This window comes from Balaenoptera borealis (assembly GCF_965194805.1).
Source record: "Balaenoptera borealis genome assembly, chromosome: 15".
Classification (NCBI taxonomy): Eukaryota; Metazoa; Chordata; class Mammalia; order Artiodactyla; family Balaenopteridae; genus Balaenoptera; species Balaenoptera borealis.
Genome location: NC_138871.1, coordinates 12,003,278 through 12,016,118, shown reverse-complemented (window position 1 = coordinate 12,016,118; position 12,841 = coordinate 12,003,278). Strand labels below are relative to the sequence as shown.

Sequence of the window (12,841 nt, the reverse complement as noted above, 5' to 3'; positions counted from 1 at the left end):
ACTGTATGGACTGTGCTCAGAAATCAAGGGAGAAACAAGAGAGTTAATAGTTACTGATTTTCTCGGGGGCTTCGCTGGTGGCGCAGTGGTTAAGCATCTGGGGACACGGGTTCAAGCCCTGGTCTGGGAAGATCCCACATGCCGCGGAGCAACTAAGCCCGTGTGCCACAACTACTGAGCCTGCACTCTAGAGCCTGTGAGCCACAACTACTGAGCCCACGTGCCACGACTACTGAAGCCTGCACACCTAGAGCCCCTGCTCCGCAACAAGAGAAGCCACCACAATGAGAAGCATGCGCACCGCAATGAAGAGTAGCCCCCGCTTGACGCAACTACAGAAAGCCCGTGTGCAGCAACAAAGACCCAACGCAGCCAAAAATAAATAAATAACATTTTTTTTTTAATAGTTACTGATTTTCTGGAAAAAGCAAAGCTACAAGGACAGCAAACTGCTCAGTGACTGCCGGGAGCTGGCATGGGTGGCAGGGTTGACCACCGAGGAACACAGGGGCATTTTTGAGGGTGTTATATCTTGATTGTAGTCACAGTCACATGCTTTCATGCATTTGTCAAAACTCACAGAACTGTGTACCAAAAAAGGTGAATTTTACTGTAATTAAACACTTACGTCTTCTAAACACTACGCTAGGCACTGGGACAGCCAAGGTTTCTGTCTTCATAGATCTTGCATTCTAGTGGAAAAGACAGAAAATCAACCTGTTGATTAAGACAGAATAATTACAGAAAATTACCTCTTCAAGGAGGTGTCATTTGAGCAGAGGACTGAAGACAGACAATACAAGACCCTGAGGGAGGAATGAGCTTGGGTCAAGTAACGGAAAAAATGCTCCTGGAAGGCAGTGAGTGAGGGGGAGAGTGGTGTGACATGAGGTTGGAGAACTAGGCAGGAACCAACCTGCACTGCACCTCCAGCCACAGAGAACATTTTGAATTTTATTCCAAGAGCCATGGAAAGTTCCTGGCCGTGACTCTGGTTTACATTGTAAAGATCACTAGCTGCTGTGCACAGGATGAATTTGAAAAGGGTTAGGGTGGAAGGAAGGAGATGAGTTAGGAGGCTGCTGCAGCATTTCAAGCAGAAGGTGACAGTGATCTGGACAAGAATGGTGGTAGTGGAGATAGAATCAATACTGATTATATGATGATGTGTTGGACGTGGGGAAAAGAAAGGACTACTCAAGACAACTCCTCGTTTTAGGCCCTAGCAACTGGGTAGATTGGGGCACTGTTTACCAATGTAGGGAAGGCTGTTTGGGAAAAGATTTGGAGATGAAAATCAAGAGCTTTGTTTTGAACAATATTAAATTTTAGATGCCTGCCAGACATCAAATAAAAGATATCAGTTAGGCACTGGAGTTTACAAAGTTTGGGACCCTAGAGAGTGATCTGGGCTGAAATGTACGTTTGTGAGTCATAAACATGTAGTTGTAATTGAAAGAAACTGAAGAGCCTACATTCAGACGCTTGGGCCTACACGTCTTGGTGCCTCCTTCAGCAGTAGTCTATGGACTGCCTCAGAGCAGGAGTGGAGAGTGAACAGTGTGGGGAGAGCGAGGGTTAGGACTTGGCACCGTCAGAGACCAGCTGCTTAAGAAAAGAGCCCTGAAATTACTGATCTCGTTAGGGGAAGAGGGGGTCATGTGTGGTCAGGAGAGAGCTAAGGAACTGGGCAAAGTGGGTCGCTTTGAGTGGCCAAGACCCTACTGAGGGCAGGATACAGGTTTGGTGAGTCTGGTTGAGTGGCAGATACAAAGCTTATGATAAGAGAAATGGAGGGCTTCCCTGGTGGCGCAGTGGTTGAGAATCTGCCTGCCAATGCAGGGGACACGGGTTCAAGCCCTGGTCCGGGAAGATCCCACATGCCACGGAGCAACTGGGCCCGTGAGCCACAACTACTGAGCCTGCACGTCCGGAGCCTGTGCTCCGCAACAAGAGAGGCCGCGATAGTGAGAGGCCCGCACACCTCGATGAAGAGTGGCCCCCACTTGCCGCAACTAGAGAAAGCCCTCGCACAGAAACGAAGACCCAACAGTCAAAAATAAATTAATTAATTTAAAAAGAAAAAGAAATGGAGTGCTGAGTTAGTGATCTCAGAGATGGAGGGATGTCATAGGACAGCAATTGTCAGGAGTAGCATACAGGTAAAATACAAATTTTCAGAGAAAAATATTGAAGAATAATCAGGAAATTAAGGAGTTTGAAGATGGAGATGCTAACCACCTGTTGTAATCCGACCAATCCATCTGGCGTCTGCCTTCTGAAGGGTGGGGGCAACCACTGCTTCCAATACCAATTAGTAAATTATTTTTAAAACATTCTCCTGACTTTCCAGTTGAAGGTGTTCAGTGATAATCTATGCATGTCATACTTTAGAAGCTTAACCATGTACCAGAAAAAACCCCTAAAACCATCCCCCTCTTTAATTGTATAACAGGAAACAATTGGAAGAATGGCAGAAATCTAAGGGGAGGATCTATAAACGGCCTCCTATGGAACTTAAAACAAAAAGAAAAATAATAGAGGAAATGAATATTTCATTCTGGAAGAGTATGGAAAAAGAAGAGGAAGAAAAGAAAGCACAACTTGAACTATCCAGTAAAATTAACAACACTCTGACAGAATGTCTGCAGCTCATTGAACGGGTGAGTGTGAACAGTAAGCTCCCAAAGCTTTGCTGAATCTTAGAGTTTTTTTTAACATTTTTGTTAAATATAGTGTAGGGGAGATAACCTCTGTCTAAGCAGAAATTTAGCTCCTCCTTTTAATAGAGAGGAAGGATAGTAATAATAATAAACATGTACTTAAATAATGACTCTTGTATGCCAGGTACTGTTCTAAGCACTTATATTATTTCATACAATTACATAATGACTATTACTGTATTCACTTTACAAATGAAGCTGAGGCACAGAGAAGTTGGGAAATTAACCCAAGTAGTCTGGCTCCAGAGGGATCCAAAAGGAACTCTGCCTTCTTCATGTATTGAGGTCCAAAGAGTAAACATTTGACATTTAGATATGAAGCTAAAGTCAAAAGGCAAGGCCTCATGTAGAATTAGATTATCCTAAAGACTCTAGGTAGCTATGAATGGCATCTAAATTGTATCTTGGATTTTGCAGATAAGGATAAAGTAAATGGTAAGCAAAGGGTATGATCCTTAGGATATTCCTTGAAGGAAAAATATATTAATAAAAAATAACTGGATAGGCTTCTATACTAAGGTCCTTGCCTAAAGCAAACTCAGTTCTGTTGTTTGACTGGTAGTATTGTACATCAGCAAAAAAGGGAAACCTTCAAATTAGGTCTACTCTGGGCAGTTTTTTCATTAGATTCAGTTAAACATTAACTACTTCTCTTTTGTGGAATTAAACTTCAGTTCTTTGTTTGTTCTTTCTCTTGTTTTCATTGCATTAAAAAAATACCTGAATACATTTTTATTATTAAAAGCATTTCAAATAATACAGGTAAATTACTCCCAGCACTTGCGCAGGTGCACATGCACACACACAAGGTACACATCCCAGGCTTCTCCCTGGAGGTGACCACTATTGCCCATTTCCTTCCAGACAATTTTTATGCATTTACTTAACAGTATAGGTATGTAGAGAAATGAAGTATATGGTTTTGTGAGTTGCAGTTATTTCAGATTTTTATGTGTGTTCTTTGGTTGTCTTTTCTTGTGTTTTCCTAGTATCAGTATTATGCTGGCTTTGTCAAATGAGTTGGGTATTTTCCTTTTTTCCTGTACCCTGAAAATATTTTATTTGCAATTGAGATTCATTAGAATTATTTTGTTCTTTGAAGGTTTGGTAAGAACTTACCTATAAAATCATCTGGACTTTGGGGGATAATTTTATATTTTTTCAGTTTTTTCCATGGTCATTGGTCTATTTAGGTTTTGTATTTCTTGAGCCAGTTTTAGTAATTCTGTGCCTTTTATTTAAATCAGACTTGCTAAAGATTTCTCTATTCAACTTTTTAAAAGGCCATCTTTTGGGTTTTATTTTTTTCTCTTGCATCAGTGTCTGCATCTATTTTTATGTTGATTTTTCTTTTTCTAGCTTTTTTAGTTGAAAGCTTAGAGCATTTATGTCAGTCTTATTTTATTAAAAATATTTTTTAGTGCTATCAATTTGCCTCTGAATTTAGCTTTGGTCATATCCTTCATGTTTGACTAGGTAATGTTATGTATCAGTTAGAGTCAAGTCAGAAAAACAGAAACACAAGGTATCTAAATAGAAAGAATGTAATATGAAGGTTGTTTTCACAGTGTCTTATGTGAGTTTCCTTGAAGCAGACCCTAAGAGGGGAATTTGTGTGAAAGTAATTTATTAGGAAGAGGTTCCAAGGGACAACTGGGAGGGGAGTTGGGGATGTGGGACCAGGAGGGGAAAGAGGGCAAGCAGGGTTGTGGTATCAAGCAAAGTTCATGGAGGATAACTGTGGCACACTCCCGCATGGGAGCTCTGGAGACAGTGCAAGTCACACCTCTCAGAGTTGTGGGGGCAAGGGGACTGCAACATTAGTAATTCCATGATCATTGATTAATGGCTGCCCCTGGGGGGTCAAAAATGCCCAGGCATTTCTGACTCTGTGGACACATACAAAGAGGTACAGATGCTGGCTGTTGGACTTGAAAGTACTTTGTGAGCCTGTGTGCACAAAAATGATAAAGGAATCATCAAAGGGGATATGGGTGCGACACACAGGACTGACAGCAAAAATGAATCTCAGGTAACGGTGGCAATAACTTTAGGAAGCAGCTAGCGCCCACTGGGTCTAGGGGAACAAAGAGAGGTTGGGGATATCAGAACCTAGCAGCGAGGAGAGACAAACCCTGGTGGAAGTGGGACTCCAACTCTAAGGAGGGCATACTACTAGCAATGCTGGTGCCACCGGAGCTGGAGGAGGGGCCCTGCAGGGCTGGGATTCAGACCTTGAGAAAACGATGCTAGCTACCCGGTTGGTGCTTTTGCCTCTGAAGGAGCACAGTGAGGCAGAGTCTGTGAATGCCAGGGAAAAAAGGTAGAGGCTAGAACCAACTGCTGCTGCCAGAGTGAAGGACCATTGCTGGGGTGATGAAAGCAAATGGGAAAGAGGCAGTCCCCTCCCTTCTCCAGCCCTGCAACCTCTCTCTAGTGCCCCATACTGGCCGAGCCCATCAGAGAACTGCTGTCAAAACAGAAAGTGATTTACAGAATTCCAGCACATTTACAGAATTCTGCACAACAAAGCAGAGGATAAAAGGGGTTAGAGCTAAGAGATCATAGCCTAATAACTGACATGTTCTCGTTTTCATTTCTAGTTTGAGATTTCCATTTTGAGTTCTTCTTTAATCCAAAAGTTATCTTAGAAGAGTATCTTTTAACTCCCAGATATGTAGTTGGTTTTGTTGGTGTTGGGTTTTTGGGGGTTCTTTTTTTGTTTTTTTCTGGCTGTCAATTTTTAATTATACTGCACTGTGGTTGGTGAACGCTGAAATTTTCTTTCTGGTCTTAATGTCTGATCAGTCTTGGTGAATGTTCCAAAAGTGTTTGAAAAGGATACGTATTCTCTGTTGAACAGAAAATTCTACATGGGTATCCATTGCTCTCTGAAAGAAATATGCCAGAGTCCCTCACTGGCACTGTGATTTGTGATTGATAATTTCATTTTGTATTTCTGTCAACGTTTACTTTCTTATTTTCAAAGTTATGTCGTTAGGTACTAAAGATTCTTGACTTGCTTTGATTTTTCTTTTGTCTGATATTAATCTTGCCACACCTGCTTTGTTGTTCTTACAATTTGTCTAGTAAATTTTTTTTTATCCCTTTATTTTTAAATGTATGTCTCATGAATACATACAGTTTAATTTCTCTAACCAAATCTGGAACTCCCTGCTTTTAAAAAGTGCATTTAGCCCATATACATCTATTGTAATAATTGTGTATATGTTTAACTTTATCTCTGCCGTTTTATTTTGTAATTCAATTTACATGAATTATTTTTTGGTTTATTTTCCCTCATCTCTTTATCCAGTTTTCTTTATTTCATAAAGAAAGCATATAAATTGAAATCACAAAAGAAAGTGGTAAGTGTGAGTTCAAACATGGTATGCAAGTTATATATTCTTCTCGTGGTTACTTTTGTTTCAAGTCTTCCACTTGAATTCTAAAGTTTGTTCACTAGTAACTTTATGTTTTTGAATGGTAAACTTTCTGAGTTGTTATGCTTGTAAAAATGTCATTATTTCACCCTCCTGCTGGATTCATAGTTTGGCTGGGGGAAATCTCTAAATTCACATGGTCTTCTCTGGAAAATTTGAAGTTACTCTTTCATTTTCTTGCTTACATCTGGAATTATTGATTTATTAAAGTCTCATGTCAATCTAATTCTCATTCCCGTATAGGTAATCCTTTTTTTCCCCTTTCTGGAAGGATTTAAGATTTTCCTTTTATCCTTTTTTTTTTTTAATTGGCTGTACCATGCAGCTTGCAGGCCCTTAGTTCCCCGACCAGGGATCGAACCCATGCCCCCTGCAGTGGAAGCATGGAGTCCTAACCACTGGACCACCAGGGAATTCCCTCCTTGGTTTTCTAAGTATGGGTCTTTTTTCATCCATCTTGCTTAGCTCTCTGAGGGCCTTGCAGTCTAAACACTTGTTTCTTTGTTCAGTCCCTGGGAATTTTCTTCTACAACTGCTTTGAGTGTATGTTCTGCTTTGTTCTTTCTCTACTTTTTCTTCTAGAAATTCTGTTACATGGATATTGGAATTCTTGAGTAATAGATGTATCCTCCAGAACTCTTAACTTTTCTTTTATACTCTTCATTTCTTTGTTCTGTTGCACTGGGTTCTGGAAGAATTCCACAGCCAAATTTTCAGCTCACTGATTTATACTTCAGCAGTGTCCATGCCACCGTTCTGCCTTTCTATTGGTTCTTTTTCATAACATTCACTCTAGTTTTGTGATTTTATGATGGCAATATTCTCTTATCACTCTGAAGATATTGACTACAGGTTTTTTTTTAACATCTTTATTGGAGTATAATTGCTTTACAGTGGTGTGTTAGTTTCTGCCTTATAACAAAGTGAATCAGCTATACATATGCATATATCCCCATATCTCCTCCCTCTTGCGTCTCCCTCTCCTCCTCCCTATCCCACCCCTCTAGGTGGTCACAAAGCACCGAGCTGATCTCCCTGTGCTATGCGGCTGCTTCCCACTAGCTATCTATTTTACACTTGGTAGTATATACAAGTCCATGCCACTCTCTCACTTCGTCCCAGCTTACCCTCCCCCTCCCCGTGTCCTTAAGTCCATTCTCTACTTCTGCGTCTTTATTCCTGTCCTGACTACAGTACCCTTAAACTGTATTTCTCTTTGCTCCCTCAACTGTTTGCTCCAGTGTTCATTCTTCTGGTTGTTAAGTTTTATGCCTCTTTCATGTCGTGTTGGTTTTCTCAGACATTAATGATTCTTGACTGTGAACTTACCCTTGTGTCTTTCCCATCTCAGGAGAAGTAGGAGGTGCTGCTTGGCTGAGTGTGCCAGTGCCCGGGTTTCTGGGCATGGTAGCTCTTCATATTCCTCCTGGCCCACGTCACTGCGCTGCTCTTGGTACAAGGCAGAAGGGGACCAAACCAGTGAAGCCATTTTAAAGTTCCTTTTTGTGGGATTTAACCCTCTTTATATACACCTGTGTGGATCCCCAACACACACACATATACACCCATGACCCTTGCATACCTTTGCCATCCTTCATTCTTCTGTTAGGGTCAAGCGGAAATACTGGTCACCATTCAGTGTTCACATTATTATGAATGTGTAAGAAATACATGAATGGCTGATTACTCCAGGGTTTGGTTTGGTTTGGTTTGGTTTTGGTTTTGCATAAAAATGTGGAACATATTTCTTACTTTCAACTATGATAAATATTTTTCTATTTGGTCTCTTAACTTAAAATTTAACGATCAGTGTCAAAATTCATCAAAACATACTATTTAAACGGGTGCATTTTATTATATAAACTACTTCAATAAAATTGAATTTTTTTTTAATTCAAAAAAATATTGATCAGACTGATTTCTGCATACCTTCTATGATAAGTATTAGGAGAGAGTAACAGCAAGACAGTAATAATTACCTCTGGGTATTTTTCTTTTTTCCAGGGTGTACATTCAAATGAAATATTTGCCATTTTGTCCAGTATTCCTGAGGCTGAAAAATTTGCTAAATTCTGGATCTGCAAAGCAAAGTTGTTGGCAAGTAAAGGCACCTTTGATGTTATTGGGCTATATGAAGATGCCATTAGAAATGGGGCCAGAGTAAGTATCTGTCTTGAGTGGGTGACTTCTTAAAACTTCTCTTTCATATGAGTTCTCTGTTGTTTGCAAAATGGCGGTTATGTAATGTAATGTTAAAGCTTCTAATTCACTTCATAAAGTTATATGCAAAATATGAAGTACAATATGTCCTTTATGAACATTTTACTTAAAATATTTATTTTCTAGAATATAGTGTTAATGTAAACCAATAGAATCACTTTCTTGTCAAGCGAATATGTCTCACTTTACACTCATTGTAGAAATAAGCACTTGTGGGGCTTCCCTGGTGGCGCAGTGGTTGAGAATCTGCCTGCTAATGCAGGGGACATGGGTTCGAGCCCTGGTCTGGGAAGATCCCACATGCCACGGAGCAACTAGGCCCGTGAGCCACAACTACTGAGCCTGCGCGTCTGGAGCCTGTGCTCCGCAACAAGAGAGGCCACGATAGTGAGAGGCCCGCACACCATGATGAAGAGTGGCCCCCGCTTGCCACAACTAGAGAAAGCCCTCGCACAGAAACGAAGACCCAACACAGCCAAAAATAAATTAATTAATTTTTAAAAAAAAAGAAAGAAATAAGCACTTGTGAAAAGTAATAGCATAGAAAATAATAATGTAACGTCAATAGCCAATACTAAGAAAGTCGTACCTCACCATAAAGAACCTAAAAATATATTAAACCCAACACATCAATGTCCATAAATCAATAATTCAGGGCTATTTTATGAAGTAACTTTTAATCCTAAAACCTAGTAAAACCACTGTCTATTATAATTTTTTTTTTAATAAATGTATTTTTTATTTTTGGCTGTGTTGGGTCTTCGTTGCTGTACGCGGGCTTTTCCCTAGCTGCAGCGAGCAGGGACTACTCTTCGTTGCAGTGCATGGGCTTCTCATTGCGGTGGCTTCTCTTGTTGCGGAGCACGGGCTCTAGGCGCACGGGCTTCAGTAGTTGTGGCTCGCAGGCTCTAGAGCCCAGGCTCAGCAGTTGTGGTGCACAGGCTTAGTTGCTCCGTGGCATGTGGGATCTTCCTGGGCCAGGGATCGAACCCGTGTCCCCTGCATTGACAGGCGGATTCTTAACCACTGCACCACCAGGGAAGCCCTATATATAATTTTTTTAACAAAGACTGCATTAAATAGTTTCATAACTCTTTTCCCTGTAATACCACTTTCCATGTCATCATATATTCTACCATACCTTTTCCATGATTGTTCAAAATCAGACTTGTACATGGACATAGTTTAAATAAATAATTTGATAAGGTCTGTTCCATAAGGCCTCTGTTTCCCTCCCCTCCCATTTCCCACTTCCCAGAGCAAACTGAGTATTTTGTTACCTTGATAGTTTCAGATAACATGCTTATATTACTATTTCTTGATTTTTTTCTCTTTAGACATGATTTGTAGACATCCAACTATACAGCATGAGGATCTAACCTTCTTTCTCACACACACCCACACAGATCCCCAACACACACACATAGACACCCCTATCACCCCTGCAGACTTTTACTGTCCTCCATATTTCCATTAGAATCATATGGAAATTCTGGTCACTATTCAGTGTTTACATTGTTATGACTGTGTGAGAAATATGCATTGAGCCATGTGGTATACACTATGATTACTTTGCCTTTCAAGTACGGCCACTTTTTCTAATTTTCCTGAAATTATTTTCTTGTTTTCCCTTTGCTTAGTTTTCTGAGTATTTATTATATAATTCTCAAACGCTTCTATAATTATCTAAATTTCTCCATACTTTCAAAACATTATTCTATTGATTTCTTTTTCTCAGAGACTTTTCTTCCAGACCCTTCTTGATCTGTTCCAGGCTCGACAGGTTGTTCTTTACCCCTGTCTTTATTGGCTGTCATTCTGGGATCTCCTTTCACCAGAACCCTCAGATTCCCATTTCTTCCTGCATTGCCTGATCCTTCTCCAGTACTTTTCTTCTCTCACCATTTTTTTTTTTGGTGGGTAGGGCGTTGTTCTCTACTGTTCATTAAATGCTTTACTCAGATGCCAGTGAAACTGGGCTGTTTCAATATAAGAGGTGGATTTTAAAAAGCTTGTTAAAAACTCTGGGCACAGATGAGGCTTTACCATAGGGTGATTTGGCTGAGTCAGTTGACTGAAGAACCCTCAATATCAGTGTCTTCAGGTCTTCCTTCTAAGACTGGTTATATTCTCTGAAGAAGCCTCATCCAGTCTTCTTCCCAGGAACTAGAAACCAGGCTACCAGGTGTTATGGGGGAGGAGAGAGCTGGGTGTCTCAACCTTCAGTGTGGAAACTTTCACTTATCCCTTTTTTCAGTAGGCACTCCCACCCTCAATCTTGCATGATATCCCCCAGAGACTTGGAGGATACATGCCCAGTTTCCTGTTTGGATGAAGGTGGGAGGGGCACAGTCACCAGGCTGCATGGAGTTTAGGGATGCAGGGTGGATTTGGAGGTCTGACCGTTTTTATTTATTTACTTGCTTACTTCCCGAGCCACGCAGCTTGCGGGATCTTAGTTCCCCAGCCAGGGATTGAACCAGGGCCCTGGCAGTGAAAGCGCCGAGTCCTAACCACTGGACCGCCAGGGAATTCCCAGGTCTGACTGCTTTTTGACAGATGCTCAAGAGCCCTCCTGATTTTGACCCCTCCATCCATTCCTCAGCCTTTCAGAGGCTCTGGGGTTGAATCAGGTTCTTTCTTAGCCACACTGCCAGCTTAGAATTTGGCTCTTTCAAGTTGGTCAAACTGCTTACCTCTTCCTTCTGCATTCGAGCTTCCAAAATCTTGTTGCTGTTTCTTCTATTCCCCATGGTTATTGCCTCCTTTTTAATCCCTTTATTATAATTTCAGTAGAGTTTCAAGAGTGATTAGAAATAAATGTGTAAAAAAAAAATGTGTACTCAATGCATCGTCTTTAGAAGCCTGTGAAAATACAAAATATACTTGATGAGTGTTTTATATAATTAAGACCTTTTGCAATATATTCTGTACATTTATTCCCATTTCTTAAGCTTACAGCATTTTAGATTTTGTAAAAATGTATAGGTACCTTTGCTTTTATGCTCTGTTGTCAGTTTATATCTGTTATTTACTTGATACAGAGTCCCAGGTCAGGAAAACCAGGCTCCAAATATTATGTTCCTATGAGAACGTACAGTTCATTTATGATGTTCTGCTTCATGGCCTGGTTAACATGCTTTAAAAAGGATGACTATCTCAGATAATTTTATCAGAAAATTACTTTTCTATAATAGTTTTTTTTATTGTTTTTTATGTTATTTTACCAAGTAAAAGAAGAAAGAAAGGAAGGGCTGGGGGAAAATTGCCCAAAATGCTAACTAAAGGTTATATTTAGATGATGGGATTATGGGTGGTTTTTCTTTTCAAATTTGACCTATTGTTCAGTTTTCTGTGATAAGATATATGACTTTTATAATAAAAACAAAAATTCAGTTAAGACAACACTAAAAACATATGCCAAATTTTCCGTACGGCTCGCTTTACATCTTTGGATTAGAATCTTTATGTGGGAACACATCTTCAATGGGATTATATAAGTCAATAAGAAAACTGATTTAGAGAAATTTTATTATAGACAACGTTCCATAAATACCTCTCTTCATTCAAGTCAAGCATGCCAAAAACAAGATGGCGGCGGCCACGTGAGAAAACCCCCCACCCCACCAGGTCTCTGCTGTCGCGGTCACTGCCACCCCTCGCACTCACATATAGTGCGCCAGCCTCGCACCAACCAAAAAGTGTCTGTCACCTCGGAGCACGGGACCCACCCGCCCCGGAGAAGCCCAAGCCTGCACGTCAGAAGCCGGTACTCCCCCCACTCGCACACCTCGCTCTCGCCCGGCGTGGCACACGTCAGTGGGGCGAGGAACGGTCGCTCCGCAGGATGCACACTGCTTACCTGGCAATTAAGGAGAAAGAGACAAAGAGACAGCTACCGCCAAGAGGAGAGACTGGGAAGGGCGCCGCACGGGAAGACTCCTGATAAAGACCTCCTGAAGCCAGTTTCTCGAATTGCCCACCAGTAGACCGTCTGAGGTGCCTTCTACAGAATAGGATGCTTCAGTCTTCAGAAGGAGTAAATCCCAATCCAACAGAATGATTATTTGCTGTCACTCAGAGTTGCTGAACCCTTGCTCCACAGAAAGGACTTCCACAATACATCAATGCACTTATCCAAAGCAAGCAGTGTCTGAGCCCACTCCGCAAAGGTTGTTTCGTACAGCCTTCTGAGTGTGTGAGCTACCTTTCCAATGAACAGATTTGACAGACTTTTCGTTTCTGAACTCGCCATCAAGGAAGAATGGGTTAGTTTGCCCTCAGAGACTCTAAATATGTCATCCATAGAATGGACTTGTCCAGCCTGCTAAGGGTCAGCACCCCAAACACAGACTAGATTTAACTTCTGGAGTACAGTATGGTATGCATCCACAAAATGGACTTGTCTGGCTTTTGCCATATCCAGACTTCCATGCCCAGGATGGACGTGAAGAG

At 41.0% G+C, this 12,841-nt stretch overlaps 1 protein-coding gene across 2 annotated transcripts in view; it reads left to right on the top strand.

Annotated features, from left to right (window-relative positions):
• CKAP2L (cytoskeleton associated protein 2 like) overlaps positions 1-12,841 on the top strand; it is a 34,572-nt gene that overhangs the window by 13,906 nt on the left and 7,825 nt on the right. Inside the window, exons 5-6 of one of the 2 annotated variants that reach the window (XM_082357829.1) lie at positions 2,456-2,663; positions 8,171-8,326. In XM_082357829.1, the coding sequence (XP_082213955.1) occupies positions 2,456-2,663; positions 8,171-8,326 (364 nt within the window). Of the gene's footprint in view, positions 1-2,455; positions 2,664-8,170; positions 8,327-12,841 lie in introns of those variants that run through there. The other variant, XM_082357830.1, reaches the window with a different exon arrangement.